At 29.9% G+C, this 19867-nt stretch overlaps 1 protein-coding gene across 1 annotated transcript; it reads left to right on the top strand.

The window, feature by feature from the left end:
- The first annotated feature begins 10231 nt into the window (after positions 1 to 10231).
- On the top strand, positions 10232 to 14580 carry LOC103491961 (fasciclin-like arabinogalactan protein 17). Its single transcript, XM_008452093.3, has 3 exons — positions 10232 to 11715; positions 13331 to 13437; positions 14194 to 14580. Exons 1-2 carry the CDS (start codon positions 10389 to 10391, stop codon positions 13402 to 13404), a joined length of 1401 nt encoding a protein of 466 aa, XP_008450315.2. The 5' UTR covers positions 10232 to 10388; the 3' UTR covers positions 13405 to 13437; positions 14194 to 14580.
- Positions 14581 to 19867: the final 5287 nt, after the last annotated feature.

Here is a 19867-nt window from a genome sequence, read left to right on the forward strand (position 1 = left end):
TTCTTTTCTTTTTCAAAACTCCATTATTGACATCTAGAAGCCAAATATTTACTGCACCTTAATTAATTAATTATAACTTAGACACATTTAACTTTATAATGGAAGATAAGTATTTAACGAAGAAAATTCAAAGTCAAAGGGAACATTTTGAACCTCGTGATTAAATTGAAATCAAATCCAAAACTAGATTATTAAAGTATAGTATTTTAAAACATAAAGTCAAATAGAAACTATACCAAAAGTTTGAGAACATTTTACTTAGAAGAAAAAGAAAACTTAGGATTGACAAAAATATATTTTTTTCCTTTCTATAATAATCAAAATAGTGACTAGTACTCAAAGTTGCATCGTGTCGAAATAATATATTTTTCCGTGACATATCTAACTATTTGTCGTACATTATTGTATTGTGTGACCATAATAATTAGTCCTTTTTCAAAGATAACTTTTTATTTTCAATGACGTTTTTGTTTTGTGTATATATTTTTTTTCAATTTTGCCCCAAATCATACATTGAAAAGTTTGATGTATTACATTTCTTTTAATAAAGTTTTCTACAATAAGTAATTATTTAAAAAAATGATGAGAAATTAGTTTAAAAACATTATAATTTTATAATTAAGTTTAATTTGTCAAATGGTTAAACTACCCAACACATTAATGGGTGAATTTACTAAAACATGTGTGATTTTGAATCATATAAGTTATGCACACTAAATTGAGAAAAAAAAAGTTTATTATAAGTTAATAATAAAATTTTTGAGGCTACAAAAAATTTAATATATGAAGGAGTAAAATGAAACAATAGCTAAAGAGAAGGAGCCAAAACATTTTCTTAACCTAAAAATTAAAGAATATCTCCTTTTTCCACTTTTTATATGAAGAGATCTTAACTTGAAGAAAGGATGAAAAGATGTGAAAAAAGCCAAGAAAACCCAAAGAACAACAATTAAAATCAAAGTTATTGTGAATTGAATCAATGGAAATTAAAGGTTTTAACACAATTAATATATTTGGTTGGAGTAAAGTTTCTTTTAAGGGAATGACTATTTATATATAAGAAACAACATAATATAGAAATATTGGCAATCAAAATAAAAACATATATATATATATATATATATATATATATATATATATATATATATATATTTACATATTGTTGAAGGCATGATTTTATATATTTGTGTGTGTTTGTTTTAAGTCACATTCATATTCTTACCTAAATAAAGATATAATGTTATTTTCATGGCTTGAGCTTTTCTCTTAAGTGTTTTTAAGAGTATTGAAACAGTGTTTTCTTAATTAGGGTTTGTGATTTATAGTACTTCTCAAGATTTGGGATACAATTATTTATGTCTTAAATTTGGAAGAGTCTATAGCTTTTAAAATTATTCATTAATATAGGTATTGTTCGGTAATCTTTTTTCTGTTTTGTTTTAAAAAGTTAAGCTTATATACACTACTTTCACCTACGAATTTCTTCCATTGTTATCTGCAGCTTTTACCAATGGTTTAAAAAGTCAAACCCAAAATTTGAAAATTATAAAAAGTAGCTTAAGCTTTTAAAATTTGCTTTTGATATTTAGCTAATAGGGAGGAAATTAGATAAACTTAATTTTTAAAAATAAAAATAAAAAATAAAATGGTTATCAATTAGGGCTTAAGTTTGGTTAAAATTGAACTAGTTACGATAAACAAATCTCATTTAATTAAATCCTATTTTGATTCGGAAAAACGAGTCAAGCAAGTTGTTTCATTTGAAGCTATTTGATACAGTTTAGTCTTTGTCATGATAAATTTACTCCAAATTAAGTTTAGGTTTTTATTACATACTGTATAACTAAAAACATGCGTTACAAACGTAAGAACCTTATTAAGATATATTTTTGCTAAAATAAATAAATAGTATGTAGTGAGAGTAGAACTTATAAAAAATTGGAGGTTCAAATTTGTTCTTACGGATGAAAAATCAATATGATCAATCTCTTTATTATAAAAATATGCATATTCTTGTTCTCTTCAATTTCACTACTAATTGGGAATGCAATTAAAAATGTATTTACGGTAATGATCTTTTCATTACGAATGATAATATAATATTTTCATCTCTACAAAATTATTGAACTTTTTTACGAAGACATTGTATAGACTAATTTGAATTTTATTGTGGTCTGAAAAAGAAAACATATTACATGTTTTATATTTAAGTACATTGTTGCATATTAAATATAATTTTAAGTAATAAATGTTAACTTACAAAATAATAGAATACAACAAAATGTAAATATTAATATTATTTTAGATCAATTTTTTCATTGAGTTGACATAAAAAATGAATTGATAAAACTTGAAAGCCACCAAAACTTTGTATAACAAATTTTACTCAAAATGAAGCATCTATATTTATACAAAAATTGGAATTCTTGTTATGGAATTTTAAAAAACAAATTTTTTTAATTATAATAATCTTACGTATTTATTTCTTACGAACTGTTACAAATAATTTATTTTTCAGGTTACAAACAACTTATATTCTTTAAGTTATGGAATTTGGAAAACAAACCTATTTTGTTTGGGCAAAATGGTTACAAATGTGTTAAATCTTTTAAATGATTTCTATAAACATTATTCATATACCAACATAATGATTATTTACTTGGTCATATACAGGTGATTTTCTCCCTTTTCTATTTATAGTAAAATTTATATTTATTTATTATTATATTATATTGAAAAGGTAAATTAAAATGATTATTTATTACAAACCAAATATAAAATAAAAATGATTATTTATTCCAAACAATATAGGAAGAGGTGGAGGTTTTTCTTTCATTATTTTTTAAAAAAGGTAAATTAAAACTTAAGATTGACATTAATACAAAAAAAATGACAATACGTGTGTATGACTTTTTTATAAATTAAAAACAATAACTTAAGATTGACATTAATATATGTAGAGTAATATTGTAAATTTAGAATTTGACAAAGGATAGAATCATCCAAAAATGATTCTCTCCTCAAACCACTTTAAATATAGTAAGGATATAACAACTTAGACTTTATGATCATTGAGAAGCCGAAAGATGGGGTGTTGTAATCATCTCTCTCAACTTATCAAATAAATTTAGAAAACTCCAATCTATTCTACCTCCATGGCTACATAACATCGTAGTATAAGTGATATGAGAGGTTTCATCTCCACAAGAAACTTAAGACGACTTTAGCTATTATTAGATTCAAAGGATGTCATAAGGGGTTGTTTTTGTTGTGTGCAAAAAATTTAAAAGTTTGTGGATAGAAAAATGTACATAAATGTGAGACGAGAACTAAAATGAAATTAGTTCTATCGAAAGGGTGGTCTAGCCTAGGATTCATAATTCACTCATTGTTTAGTTGACCATAGAGTTTTAAATTCAAGTAATGCTTGTCAATTTAATTCTGAGCTCAAGTAGTCAAGAAGACTCAACATAACATGTGCCCTAATGTGTTGGGTTAATATTCTTTAAACAACATAGATGCTTAACTAATAATCGGATTCATCAATAGTCCATATTTGTTGTTATACATGCAATATGTTTGTGAAAGAGTAATTATAAATAGCAACCTAAAATCCACAACTCGAACATGCTTTACATGAGATAATGGTATTTGAAGACATTCGAAGTGATAATCAAGCATATATGAGACATGCCCAATAACTCATACATTCAATGCATAGAGTTAAAACATTCATCAATAATTCGGCCGGAACATTAAATATGATCAAACTTACATAAATGAGTTCAAAACCAAGTCTTACAACTAACAACGATAAGTTTCAATCCTATCCTAACTAGACTAGAAATACTTATCTTAACTACTCATAATGTGATATAAGATGAGTCTTAACGTTGAAACGAATGCAAGATACAAGAAGATAGAGTTTGGAATGTAAAACTATAGAGAAACGGAGTTGATGGTTGCAAAATTAAGCGAGATAACTGATGACCTAAATCGAGGAAATGTCGCTTTGCTCTTACCCCAAGCGTTGCCACTACACATAGGAAACACACAATGACATGCGCGCACACACACACACTATGCTCTTAGTTATTCAATCTTCAGAGTTTTTCAGGGTCCAACAAAATGCAAGCTCTTCTATCTTTTCAAGGGTCAAATGCAAGTGGTGTTGCGCCGGCCGGCTACCAAGGGCATTTTCATATTTTCTCCTCTTCTTCACAATTGATGTTTTAGACTTTTGTCTCAATCCATTTTCGTCCATTTCTTCTACGTCTTATTTGTTCAAAACATATAAAATAATATAATAAACTCATACAATCCAAATTAAAATCAGAGAAATTAGCACATTTTTTATGCTAACCACAACTTGTAATTACAAAATTTTATAAATATGTAATTAACCTACACGTATGTGTCTAGCAAATATCATTCAATATTATTAATAATAATGTTTGCCACAATAATGACTTAATCATTAAATATTATATTTTATGTAAATATTAATAACTAAAAGCCTCCTTAAATAATTGGATTCATTTAATTTTAAAACTGTTCTTGAAATAAACAACAACTTGAGAAAATTTGAGTGTCCAATACTGACTTTAAACACAACATCTCAAATTCTTCAAACCCCTTTTTCTCTTTTTACGTTTAACAATTAATTTTGAATGTAAATAATTTGTTCAAAGCATTTTTTTATATATTTTTAACGTAAGACATAAAAATATTTTTTTTAGAAAAAAAATCTTAATCTGGAAGATAATACAAACCCATTCTTAATAAGCAAGCAGCTATAACCACATTAAAAAATCAATAGAAAGAATGAGATTTGTAGTATGTGATCATAGTTTCCCTACTTGGATTTGACTAAATCTCTATATATTTAATTGGTACAACTTATGCATCAACCTTATTTCACTTTTTCAATTCTTATACCCAACTATTTCTTTAATTTACTCTCTCTTTCTTTCTTTTTTTTTTTTCTTATAAATATTATTATCCAAATATATGGATTATACAAGTTTGGTATATATCAACCCAAATCCAAAACAAATTCGTCCCATCAAAATCTATAGATAATATTAGTATTTATTAGTATGAAATGACTAGTTGTATCCCATAATACATAAAAAATGAACGAGAGATATTTAAGATAATTATATTAGGGTGAAAGATAAAAGTTAAAACATTATTTAATACATATTGACACAATATTGTGACGTTGGAGAGAAATAATTTTTTAACTAGATTTTGACCATATGTCTAAATGATATAAAAATAAATAAAGTTAGCTTTAGAGATTAATAAATTGTGAAGTTACTTTTAATTATTCGTAATAGAAAAATGAAAATTCAAAAAGATAAATATTATATAATAAATATTTGAAAGAAAAGCTCTAGAAATATTTTAAGTGTTTTTTTGTGGTAAACCTAATTCTAAATATGTAGTCTCTTTGAGTAAGAATGTGCTTTGTATATATCTGAGATATATTATCAAGATAAGAAATTCATCCGATCCGATACTATACATCCTTAAGATTATTACTTGAAATATGATCCACTTGTATCAATAAATTTAAATCAATAAATTTAGTATAGATTTAGGGACTCCAGCTCCTCTACTTTATATATATAAATAACTAAAATATATTAAAACTAGTAATTAGCTTAGCAATAAAATTGTTATTCAACCTTCTCTAAGTTTGAGCCCCACCCAATACATTTTTTTCCAAACAATCAATTACTATATCAAAATAACTAATTAATTATAAGGTTTTAAGATATACATTCTAAAAATATTTGAAAAAATTATTTAAGTGAATGAATAAATATTTTAATACTTTTTAATTAAATAAAAGGAAAACTTTCAACAAAATACCAAACTATTTACGGTCCGTGTTATAAAGCCCATAAAGTTAGTCATTTTTTAAATATTTTAGTTTTGTCCTTCCATCTTTCTTCTCCTCCTCGTGATTTTTTCCATCGTCTTTCTTTTTTATGATTCTTTTTTTACGTCAATTAATCTTTCCATCGTATTTTTTCTTTTCCATTTTTTCGTTGTGGTTTCTTTACCATCATATTTCTTCTTTTTCTCTTTTTTCTACAAGATCGTGTACATAAAGAATTTTGAAAAAAAAATTCATTTAGATTGGAGTAGCCAAATGTAAACGATTGTGTAAAAAAAATAAATTATCGTTTAGAAAATTCTAGACGATCGTATAGCAAAAGAATTAAAAAAAATTGTGTACCAAATTCTTTTTTAAAAAAAATCGTTTAGATTTTGGTCCCCAAATCTAAATACCAAATTTAAACGTAACCAAATTAAACGATCCTATAACAAAATTAAACAATATAATTGAAAAAATAAATTATAGTCATATCTAAACGATTGCGTACCAAACAATAACTATATCTAAACGATCGCGTACCAAACAATAACCAAATCTAAATGATCGCAAATATATTACGCATGCGTTGTTGACGGCGTGGTTGACTAACATTTTTGGTTTTTTAGACGATGGATCTCTAGTTTTTTTTTTTCCATTTTTGAAATGGTTTTATACAATATAAATATTTTGCCGTTTTGTTATATTTTATAAAAGACCCATAAATAAAAATATTGCTTACTATTTATAAGTTAAAATATTATTTTAATCCTTATATATTTATAGGCTTGTTTAATTTTAACTATTCTACTTTTCATATATTTTAAATTTACTCTTTATTGCTTTCTTTTAAAATAAAACTTTGTATACCATTTTTATTATATATTTGGTTGTACATTTACATTGTGTATTTTCCTGTATAAAATTTTTTACAGTTAATTTACCAATTTCAATAAAATAAAATTAACTTTAATAACTAAATCTTCAAATACAACGATTAAAATAATATTTTATATTATATTCTTATTGGTGATTATTTTTTTCAAATATTTTATCAACCTTTTTAGGATATAATAGAAATAAAATTGATAAAAGATGTTGATGAAAATTTAATAGTTTTCCATAATTATTATTTGATTATTATTTTTATTTGGACTAAAATACAAGTTTAGTCCATAAAATTTGAGGTTAAAGTAAATTGGGTTATAAAAGTTTCAAATGATTGTACATTTTATTTAATTATTGAGGTTTAAAGAAAGAAAGAAAGAAAGTTATAATTGAGGTTTAAAGAAAGAAAGAAAGAAAGTTATAAATGGTATTCAGATAATTTGACAATTAGTTGGGTATCTGAAAAATGACATGAACATCGTTTAATTAGAAGTTTTAAATGAGGTGACCATTTTTATTATAATGATATTTTTATAGCATTTTTAGTATTTTCTCAAAAAGAAATTCTATTTTTTTTTTTTTACCATTTCCCATTTTTATTAGGTTTTGTTTGTATTTGTTTTTATTGTGTGTTGTCCCTTTAGTTTTGTGTCATAGGGTGTAGCGCTTTGCAATTGGGGGGCTTTGGATGGATCCCCGCTTGCATTGCCCGTGAATTCCATTTCCCGAGGAGACATATTAAGGGAATACATAATAACAAATTACCAAAATAACAAATCCACCCAATATTCTAAATATCCTACCTACCAATTTCTTTTTCCTACCCAACTAATTCTCAAATTAACTCAAAAATTATTTAGAAAGCATTTTTCTTTTTAACTTTAGCATGCGTTTGGCCCTAGGACTACGAGCGAGTGGAGCTCCATGTTTGAGGTAAGGATTAGGTTTTCCATAAACCTTCCATTATCTCTTTTTCAATATTCCACTCCTTCTCCAATCCTTCCCCGATCTTTCTCCCAAACACATATTATCATGACACTACTATCGTAATCATTCTTCAAATGTATATTATTACAACACTACCTATTATAATTCTTTCCCAAAATGCATACGAATAACACTATTGTAATGCCCTAAGCTTAGGAGGGAGACATGAATGAGAGGGATCCGGAGGACATGAAATGAGGATATGAAAGTAAGGTTAAGAAAGACATAAAAAAGTTACTACCTACACCAACAAAGTGTCTTCCTTTTTTGTGGCTCGATCATAGGAACCCCAAAGTTAACATGCTAAAAGGACTTGTCTTAAAACAGTAAGGATGATATTGCTAGGTCATAGGGGATTAGGAAAATGTCGGGAATCCAAATTTCAAATCTTGGGTTTGGGGCATTACAACTAACTCTTTCATAAATCAACCATTCACCCAAACGCCCCCTTAGAGACTGAGGGGCATTTGAAGCAATGATTTTCCCAAAATTATGATAGCCCTTTATTGTTACATCAAATATTTTTATTATTTTGTAGTTTCCAATCCAATTAACTAAAGTATTTAGTATTAGTAGTAGTTGTTACTATTTTGCATTTGCTAGAATGTATACTCATATTTAGCTATACAAATAATTATTATAACTTAAACTAAAATAATTTATATTTTAAAACACAAACTATTATATTATAGAAATATAACATCAAGGTAAAAAGGTAAATGGAAGATATTGAAAGATATTTTTTTTTAGTATGAAATGGAATTAAAAGAAAAGGAAAAGTAGGGGTGAAGAGTGGCCGTGCCCCCACCCCACTGTGAGCTGTCCTCCGAAGCTTCACAAATCACCTACTCCCAGTCCTATTATACACCATTTTCTAACTCCAATCAAACCTAGCCACGTTTATAAAATCTATTTGCTCATTGCCGACATTTCCTTTGCCCACTCCACTCCACCACTTTATTCCTCCACCACGTTTCCCCACCCACATACTCTATTTTTTCTCTCTTCTCTTTTCTTCCCTCCCAATATTACTAAATTAAAATTAATGCTTTTAAAAATACTATTTTCCCCTTTTTCTTTTTATTTTACTGTCTATCTGATTTTACTCATTATTTTTTCAAGTTTTTTTTCTCTATGTATTTCTAAATATTATATAATCCTTTTTTTTTTAAAAAAAAAAAAAACCAATGCTAACTAATAGAGACAATATCAAGATCAAAATCTAACAAAAACTAAAATATATAGTATTTTAACCCATGCAAATAATACTAATTTTTTATAAAAAGAAAAAGCTAGATTAAAAAGAAATTATAATAACAAAACAAAATCTCACATCATAGTTCTAATTTATAATGAGTGGGATACAATCTGATTAATTTGATATAAATTATTTTAATGATGAAATTGTAGGTATCATATTTGAATGTTGTGTTGGTTAACTAAAAGTGAATGAAGAAACAGTAGGAATGCTTTTATAGATGAAAAAGGATTGAAGAGAGATTTATTTTAGAAGGAGTTTTGAAGTTGAAGCTGAGTTTGTTTAGTGATTAAAATTTTTGTAACAAAATTAATTAGGTAGATGTAACCATTTGGTTTGTTGTGATTGATTGTCGAGAGAAAGTACCTCAATGACTTTCCACCTCTTTTTCCATTTAATATAATTTAATATGTAACCTAATTTCATAATTATTTTCTCATAAATTATAATTTAATTTATTTGATGGGATTTTCGATTTTCTGATTTTAAGTAATTCCGCCTATTTTGGTCCCTATTTCTTTTTAGTTTTGTTTCAATCAATCTTGGTGTTTTTAGAATGTTAATTTTGTTTATTTTAATTCATTTTCCTTTTGTAAATTCAATCCATTCATTTTAATCCTTTTTTATTTTTTATATTAACTATTTTAAATTATTAGTTTTCATTTTTAACTTTTTATTTTTATTTTTTTAAAGAGATCAATATTGTCATTTTCTAAAATCTGAAGACAAAAAATGAATCAATACTAAAAGTACAAACATTTTAAAAATAGATGGATCAAATTGAATCAAAATTTAAAAAATATGGACTAAAATAAATATTTTAACAATACATAGAATAAAATGAACCAAACTTAAAAATAGAAGAAAAAACCAACCTTAATAATCAAGTCTATTAATATTTATTATTTTAAAAAATATTTTTAAATACAGTAAAATACATTCATAATAGATTTTTATTGTTTTCTATCGATATAAATGATAGAAACATTATTAATATATATCGATTTCTATTGTTAATAGAATCTGAAATTTTACTGTATTTTTATAAATATTTTATTAAATTTATCATCTTTTTACTTTCTCCTACAAAATATATAAATTTTAACTTGTTTGAAAATGTAATTTTGGAAACAAATGTGGTAACTTCTATAATAATATGGAATATATATTTTTACTAAATAAGCTTTAAAATTATAAAATGAACTCTTCAAAATAAATAAATAAATAAACAAAATAGGAAAAGGGAAAACCCCCATAAAAGAATTGCTCTCACAAACTATCACAGTTGCTTTACCTTCTCCCTCTAGAAGGAAGCTTTGTCGTCTTTTCCCCGCCGGAATCTGCTGCATTCGCCGGCCGCCACCGGCCATGGATTTTACTGTCTCCCCCGCCATCAAGCTCTCCATTATATTTTCTTTTCTACTTCTCTCCTCCCCAATTTCCTCTGCATCCCCGGAATATTCAAAGCCTCGTTTGTCGTCTCCTTCCGCTAATTCCTCCGGCCAGATTAACTCCAACTCCGTCCTCGTCGCTCTACTGGACTCGCATTATACCGAGCTTGCAGAGCTGATTGAGAAAGCTTTGCTGTTGCAAATTCTAGAAGATGCTGTTGGAAACCACAATCTCACCATTTTCGCGCCGCGAAACGAAGCTTTGGAGCGCGATCTCGACCCTGAGTTCAAGCGGTTTCTTCTCGAGCCAAGGAATTTGAAGTCATTACAGTCGCTATTGACGTTTCACGTCATTCCGACTCGTATTGGATCGACCGAGTGGCCAAAGCATTCTGAGTCGACTCGCCACCAAACACTTTCCAATCACGTCCTCCGATTGACTCACCACCGCACCGGCGAACGAACCGTCGATCTCGCCAAGGTCATTCAACCAGACGCCATTACACGTCCCGACGGCGTCATCCACGGAATCGAACGATTGCTCATTCCTCAGTCCGTACAAGACGATTTCAACCGCCGACGGAATCTCCAGGCTATAACTGCAGTGAAACCGGAAGGAGCACCAGAGGTTGATCCGAGGACTCACCGTCTAAAGAAGCCAGCTCCACCAGCCGAACCAGGCTCTCCACCGGCTCTTCCAATATACGACGCATTAGCTCCAGGGCCATCGTTGGCTCCGGCTCCCGCGCCGGGACCAGGTGGACCACACCACCACTTCAACGGTGAACGACAAGTGAAGGATTTCATTCACACTCTTTTACACTATGGCGGTTACAACGAAATGGCTGATATATTAGTGAATCTAACATCCTTAGCCACGGAAATGGGAAGGCTAGTTTCAGAAGGCTATGTGTTAACCGTTTTGGCGCCGAACGACGAAGCCATGGCGAAACTGACGACGGACCAACTGAGCGAGCCAGGGGCGCCGGAGCAAATCATGTACTACCATTTGATTCCAGAGTATCAAACGGAGGAGAGTATGTACAATGCAGTTCGCCGATTTGGAAAAATCCGATACGACACGTTGAGATTGCCGCATAAAGTGGTTGCGCAAGAGGCTGATGGTTCGGTGAAGTTTGGGCAGGGAGAAGGGTCGGCGTACTTGTTCGACCCTGACATTTACACCGACGGGCGTATCTCAGTTCAGGGAATCGATGGAGTTCTGTTTCCGCCGGAGGAGGCGGAGGCGAAAGTGTCGGTGAAAACAGTTCAACACGTGAAGGTAGTGACCAAGCCAAGGAGAGGTATGTGAAACAATTTCGTTTTTTGCAATAAATTTTTCCATGAATCTATTGCTCTGTTATGTTTGTTAATTTAGGGTTTCACGGCGGTTCTTACCTCTATTTGTCTAATTCCGGTGACCGGCTTTGCCGGATTGATTATGGATTCAGCTGAAAAAGTTAGGAGAAAAATGTTAAATCACAAGTTTAGTTGTGTCTAAAGTAGATTTACACTTTCAATTTTGGTGTCTAATAAGTCCCAACAAATTTGAAAAGTTTAATAAACAACTGATCTATTTGATGTAATTTAAATTCTATAACTTATTTTTTGTTTAATAAATTAGTAAATCTCGAAAAATTCTTAAAATTTAATTCACAGTATATGGACAAGAAATCTCAAAGTCAAGGGACTTAACTTGTAATTATATATATATTGAGAAGGTGTATAGTGAAATTTACTCATTGGAATTGCTTGGGAAGTGGGGATTTGGTGGCAAAGTTTGATGCGTTGAGATGGGGCTTTTCTAAGACAAAATTTCTGGCTGAAGTTTACTTTTGAAGAAAGAGACTGAGTTTCTTCAATGGGGTTGCTTGGAATCTCTCTGTATTATCTAAGTAAAATCTTACAATCTTATTTTTCACTAAGATCATCTTCTATTTTGTATTAATCTTTGGATTCTTTTGATAATTATGCATGTGGGTTTAGTTTGTCTTTATATAAATTGGATTGGACAAGATTAGAATTATCAATGAAGGGTGGCTGTTGAGTTATCAAAATCACCAAATGAGTAGAAAAATTATTAAATAGTTTTTTCTTCCTTCTCAATTTGTTTTGTTAACAAAAGGTAAAAAAAAAAAAAAATGAAATAGGAAAAAGTATGAGGACAACAGAAATAATTAATTGGGTTGGTGAACTCAGAATATCTTATGGAATTTAAAGGAATGGGACCCCTTTGAAGAGAAAAAACATTTAAAACAACAGCTGGTAGAGAGAAAAAAAGCTCTTGTCATTTGCCCATTAAGCTTCCCTTTACATATTATTCCCTCTTTACCTAAAATATTGTTGGCTTCTTCATAAGTTTTTAGATTTTATTATTCTTATTTATTCTCATCTCAAAAACCCATTCATTGAATTTTGTATAAAATTTAATTCCACTACTCATTGTTTGGATCATTTAGCATAAACTTGACAACCTTGACTTGGCATACATCTGTTTTTTATGCATGTTTGTAAACTAAACAAAGCATTTTGGTTATAGACCATGTTCCATAACCATAGATATATAAGTATCGTTAAAAAAATTAAGGAATCATCTGATAGTTATTAAGTCCATTTTTTCGTCAATTTCTTACAATAATTTGTATTTTTTTAAGTGAGAGAGTTGAATTCTCAACCTAATTTCAAAAACAAAACCAAAATCTTTAAAACTAATTTTCTTTTTTTTTTTAGTTTTGAAAAGTTGATATGGTTTTTGAAGACATTAGTAAAAGGTAGATAATTAAGCTAGAATTAAATAGTCACAAAAGAGGTTTTAGAACAGAAATCCATTATGTTTGTAAGTGTAAAGTTGGAGAGAGTGTTAAATAGAATTATAAAATTGATGTTTGTTATATTTGTGTTTTATAATGACAATGGCAGGGAAATTGCTTGAAGTGGCATGTAGAATGCTAGGAGCCTTTGGACAGGATTCTCATTTCACAACTTGCCAATGAAACAGTTTTCGCCTACATTTCTCAAACAGACAGGTTTTTCTTTTTTCTTCTTTTATTGAATACACATTTCTGGCTACCCATATCACTGCTCTGCTTGAAATATTAGATAATATAGGTTCCAACTTAAAACCAATTTGGTAATGAGTTACTACTAGTTTTTTATCAACATCTAGTTGAAATACTGAAGGTAAAACTACTTATTTTTGTCGGTTTAATAATGATCTTAGTTTTAACTCCTTATTTCTTACCATCATATAACATCGGTTTCCTCCTCTATTTTGTAGTCTACTTTCAAAACTTTGAAACTAGATCTTAAGACATGAACAAATTAAGGTTAATTAAAATATTATTTTGATGGTTATAGTGTGAAATTTGTTTAATTTTAATCTATATTTTCAATTATTCAATTTAGTTCATCATATCTGTTTTTACTTAAATCAATTAAATAATAATAATAATAGTTTTCGATGCGTGATGCGTGAGAAATAAAACATGTAAATAAAGTCAAATTTAAGATTTATTAAAAGTAAAAAACAAAATTTGGACAATTAAAACTAGAGAGGCTAAAATTAAACAAATTTTAAAATATAGAAACTAAAATAGTATTTTAACTCAAAAAAATTAGTAAGAAAATATAGAAGACTTGTTTCGAAAACAAAAAGTATTTTAACACAATTAGAGGAAAACCAGTTAGCATTGATTATGGCAATTAGTTGAATTGAAATAGAAGAGGTTCCAATTGGAATTCAATTTGATTAATATAGATGTATCGATGTTTTGTTGATTCAGATGCAGAAATGTTCTACATGAAGATGCAGCCCTTCTTTAATGGATGGACTTGGGATGATGCCCTTCATCCCTCTTTTTTCTCCCCTATTTTCTTTCATTTTTTTTTAATGTGAGTTTGTGAGTAAAAAAAAAAAAACAAAAAAAGAAAAAAATACACTGTGAATTTTCAATCCTCAACCATACTATTTAGTACATAAATGTAATTTTTTAAATCCTGATAAAAAAAGAAGAAGAAAGAAATAGATGTTATGGTGATGAGTAAGGTTGGTTGAAATGGGAACATAGATGGGGGGTGGAGTGTGTTGTTCTGTATTATTCCCCTTCTTAAAATAATAAATTCAAAGAAGTAATTTGTGCAATACACACAATAAACTTTTTTTTATTTTATTTTATTTTTATTTTCATTTCTCCTAATTCTTTATTATCATCTCATGAAATGTGTGAATCATTCATTGCTTTCACCACACACCCTTTTTTTTCTTTTTCTTTCTTTTGACTTTTTTTGTTTGTTTGTGCCATTTTAAGTTTTATGGCTGCCAATTGTCTTGTTTTCATTCTTCTTTCTTCTTTCCAAATGTCTTCCACATTCGTATGACTCTCTTTTTACTTAAATATTACTTTTAGTTTTGGTTTGCTTTTCTTATTATAATTCTAAAATATTAATTTTCATTTTTGTATTCTTTAAATCAATTTAAAGAAAAATAGCAAGTGTTTGGTAGCCGTTTCAAAAATTTTAATCCAATTTAAATGATCTTTCAAAATATATTTATAAACCATACAAATAATTACCGTTACTCATTAAATATTAGGTTTGATATAGACTATCACCAATTAATTTATGAACTTTATTTATGTTAACTTTTTTTTGTAATAATCATTTTGTAATATCATGTTATATACTACATGTTTAAATTTTACAAAAACAAGTGTTGTTTATAACAGTTATTGTTTTTACCTCTATTTTTTAATATAATTCTTCATTGATTAGACAAGATAGAAAATTATTGTTTTTAGAATTTGCAATGATTGAATTACAAAATTCGAAAACAAATCTTGAAAACAAAATTCATGTTAATGAGCATCAAAACACATCTTGGTTGAACCCAATAAAATTAGAAGCATATGACATAATTTGAATTACTTAACGAACATATATGAACTCTTTTGATCTTTCATTATTAAGAGCATAATGACACTTTCAGAAAGTAATATAGGAATCAAAACTAATATTTTGCAAGTATAATGTTAAAATGAACCTACGTAAATTTTTAGTTCTTTTTTAAGAAACCAAATTAATATTATTTTTAAAAAATATATGAACTAAAATAAATATTTAAAGAATCTTTTTAACAATATATAGAAACTAAAATGAACTAAATTCGAAACATTTTCAAACCAAAATAGTATTTAAAGTATTTTTCTTTTCCATCTGATTGACATTGTTGTGATATTAAGAATACCAAAAAGCACTTCTATATTAATCTAAGTAGCCACACTACTTGTGGAATGGTATATAAGAAGATAATTGTGGAGTTGTTCACATAATCACATGTATGAGCATGAAGTTAGGTTGGATTAAAAGATTCCTCAATTCTTTGAGAAGAGTAGAAAAAAAACTATTGGCATTATTAGTTCTTCCAATTTTTAAATTCATATCCATGTATTTCACTATAAGTCTATAAGTCTTTAGGGGCCGTTTGGGTTATGGAGGTTAAAGTTATGACCCTTATTTGGAGGGAGGGTTTAGAAAGAGTTTTATGATATGAGGTGTTTGAGAGAAGAATTATGTGGGAAGAGTTGTATGGGTAGGTTTATGAGGATTTTATGATAAAATGTGTTTGGGAGAAGAATTATTTGGGTAGGTTTATGAAGATTATATGATAAGATGTGTTTGGGGGGAAAAGTTACGTAGGTAGTGTTATAATAGTGTTATGATAAGATGTGTTTGGAGGAAATGTTAACGGGGTAGGGTTATGAATTTTTTTTTAGTTATTAAATAATTTTTTTTTTCAATTCACCTTGTACATGTAAAAAAAATTTATATACACATTAAAAAATTCAAGAAACACATCATAAACCAAATGAAGATACTATAACATTAAAAAAATAGTTTCATAAAATAGTAGAAATCATATACACATCGAACTACCATACATACGAAAATAGTTTGATAAAATAAAATTATGAAGAACAGTACAAATCAGTTATACGTATTGAAGTAAGAAAACATCAAACAAGCCAGTGGAAGTAGAGAAACTATCTGAAGCCGTCTCATAGGAGGACTCTGCAGTAGTTCTTCCTCTCTTTGTTAGTCATCTCTACGAAACTGTGCATGAGTACCCTTTGACACACCGCCCTGTCCAAACTAATTAGGTTGGGCATCGCACACAATAGGCATAGAATTCTTAATGAACTGTGGTGTCATTGGCAAGGGCACGCGCAGACCACTCTACAATGGTCCTCAATTGGTCATTCGCACACTCCAGCGCCATATGTATCATCTCAATCTCACCCTCCCACTGGCTTTCCCTCTTTCGCTTGGATCCGCTCGATCCGGTTCTACTATCGGACACGCTATAAGGTCGTGAGGCGCGTACATCATCTTGAGACATGACAATCCTCTGGCTATACATGAATGGAAACTCCATATCATTTTCATCCGACATGTCAAACCCCTCGTACCCGGCAAGCTCATTAGACTCGATGTCGACGAATGTCTCTGCAAACTGACCTGTCGCCCTATCTCTCCTGAACACATATGCAAGTTCATCGTAATAGGAAAACAGTTTGTTAAGGAGGCCTTTCGCTGCAGGATGCGATTGCATAAAAAACATAAGCAATTCAAACTACGGTACGAAAAATGGTGAATGAAAGTACACTGCACAAGTATTGTCACATTTTTATTAGTTTCCTTACCTTAACCCAATTATCGAATAGTTCCTTCTCGGTAATGATGCACTTTGCCTCATCTTTCCATTTGAACTCACTGCATGATGGCCTACCTACTTCTGCGATAGCCTAGAAGGTCCGCTTCAGTGTCTTAATTTTGCAGTCTATTACAGTGGTCACTTGGACATGACATCTAGGAAACTTTTCTGCCATCATGCAGATAAGTTGGGTCAGGTAACCTGGTCGGAACGTACCGTTGTCGGACTTTCATTCGTTGGCGGATACCAACTCCACTAAACACTCGACTAGAGTGTCTTCCTCCTCCTTTGTCCCTACATGTTTGGGGGCACGAGACGAGCTTGCCATACTGACAATGAAAAATGACAACAAATACATGAAACACGTTAGCAAGTTTGAATTTACACATTCAAGAGACACAATAATGGCCAAACAATATTAGGACATATCATTCTAATTTCTATTTTCCCATTGTTGTAAATCATGCACGCATACACTCGATATTCAAATTAAAGAATAAAGGTAATTTAAAATGTCATACAACCCGGGGGTTCTAATTTGAAATGGTTTTAGCTATGCATTACACAACTGCCATTCGGTGAACATCACTTCAGTTAATTCATCCTGCCACTAAGACCACTTGTTCGTGATCTCAATGTACTGAATATAATGTCGTCTCCTACAGTGGTCATTGCGTACGTTGAGTCTCCCTCGTCAATGTTGTCTATGTCTTCACCATTTGTAATTTCTCTGTTAATCAAATTATGCAGCAGACAACATGTTAGGATGGTGCGACACTGCACTTGGAGGGCATAGTTTGACTTTCCACGAAGTATTGCCCAGTGACTCTTCAGAAAATCGAACGTGCACTCAATGATATTTCTTGCAGATAAGTGTTTCATGTTGAAGTATTCCTTTGCAGTGGTTGATACATTTCTAGTGTCACGCCACTCTTGTAAGTGGTACCGCTGTCCTCTGTATGGGATGAGAAATCCCTTCACGTTTGGATAGCCCGCATCGTACAGATAGTAATATCCTGTTAGGAGAACCAATGATTTATGCGCGATCAATTAGGAATTGTTAAATGGCGTGGTAGGATTAAAAATTGTAAATACCCTTTGGCACTTGCAGTTCGTTTGGTTGTGCAAGCGCATCTCGGAGAATGCACGAATTTGCTACTCTTCTAAAAGAATTGTATACAAAATCCCCTTTTGTGTTGTAGACACTAAGTACATCAATGACAATTTCCCCCTTACGCGTTCAAAACATAAGACAATCGATTATGGGCACGTTCACCTTTATCTACGTCCCGTCCAATGCCCTAAGGAAATTCTGCAGGTTTTTAAATAAACGACCATGTATTAGTGAGACGTACTGATACATGACATACAGATGACTTCGACTACACGTACCTCGAAACACTTCCATCGTGGATTTGTGCAGGTGGTTTGTTACTGGCACCAGTTTCTTTATCAACTCGTCGTGGAGTCGTACCACAGCCAACAACATGAGGCTGAAATGGCGCGATACAGTCTCACCGGACCGTACAAATTTTCTTTGAATAACGCGGTTATTCATGTCATGGGCAAGGACGTACAAGAACATCACAACCATTTCCTCAACATCGACAATCTCTGTCGACGAATGGCTAACAAAAATTCGTAATAAATGGCATAGAATAGCAAATGTTCGCTTGTCCATGCACGTGCTTTGTCGACACACTAGATCGGACTCGTGTATCATGCGAAAGTATTCAAATTGCCTAATTCTATGCCTAGTATCGTACGGTGTATATGGAAGCCGTTTATTGTCGTTTATGAGTGGCTCCAACGTTAGGAGGAACGTTGAAAAACTATGAACACAATTAGGACTACAACAAGGATTTGTGGATCCATTTGAAAGTACCAAAATTTCCTAAAAATGATTACGTACGTGTGTTATTACGATGTCCATATACATGGTAAATAATTTCCTAGTCAGCATAAAGTTCGTATATGGAAGCTACTTACAACTATTTAAGAAAATAAAATTTTAAACCAATGAATACTTGTATTACATGTGATGTTTGAAAGAAACAATGAAAAAACGAAGAGAAGTTTTTAAAAGTGTAATACGACAATTGGTAACATGTGTGATAAAATGGAATGTGAATAAACATCTTTTTTAACTTGTGCAAAATAATTACTTTTAGTGAGTCATTCTGGAAATGAAAACTTGTACAAACAAACGAAAACAATTTACTTTATTTTTTTAACATATGATGAAAAGTTACACTAAAAAGTGTTTTAAAATAAATTAGTGGTGCCATTTCAAAAAATGTTATTATAGTTTTACAAGTATGTGTCATAATGGAAAAGTTTGTAAACCAAAGAATTTGATACAATTACAACTATAGTATGTTTCTAATCGTCGAAGTTCAATTTTGTTCACAACTTAGAACGATGAGTTAAAAAACTTTTTAGAATGTGGTGAAATTGGAAGTAATTTAATTTTTTAAACACTTAAGGGCATCATTTAAAAGCGGCATACCAATTTTTAACTTTTCAAAAGTGGAAAACCAATTTTCATGCGAAGTTCTAATTTTTATTGCGTTTTAATTAACCAAAGTCACGTAGACGTCTATGATTGGTATGAAAAGGTATTAGAGAATAGTGAGAAAAAAATTTATATTCAAATACTTTGTTACATTAATGTGAGTTGTACTAGTAAAATTCTTTAGATTGGGATGGTAATTTTCGAAAGAAAATCTAAGGCCCGTGCATGTAAC

The sequence above is a fragment of the Cucumis melo genome, chromosome 2 (assembly GCF_025177605.1).
Source record: "Cucumis melo cultivar AY chromosome 2, USDA_Cmelo_AY_1.0, whole genome shotgun sequence".
Taxonomy (NCBI): Eukaryota; Viridiplantae; Streptophyta; class Magnoliopsida; order Cucurbitales; family Cucurbitaceae; genus Cucumis; species Cucumis melo.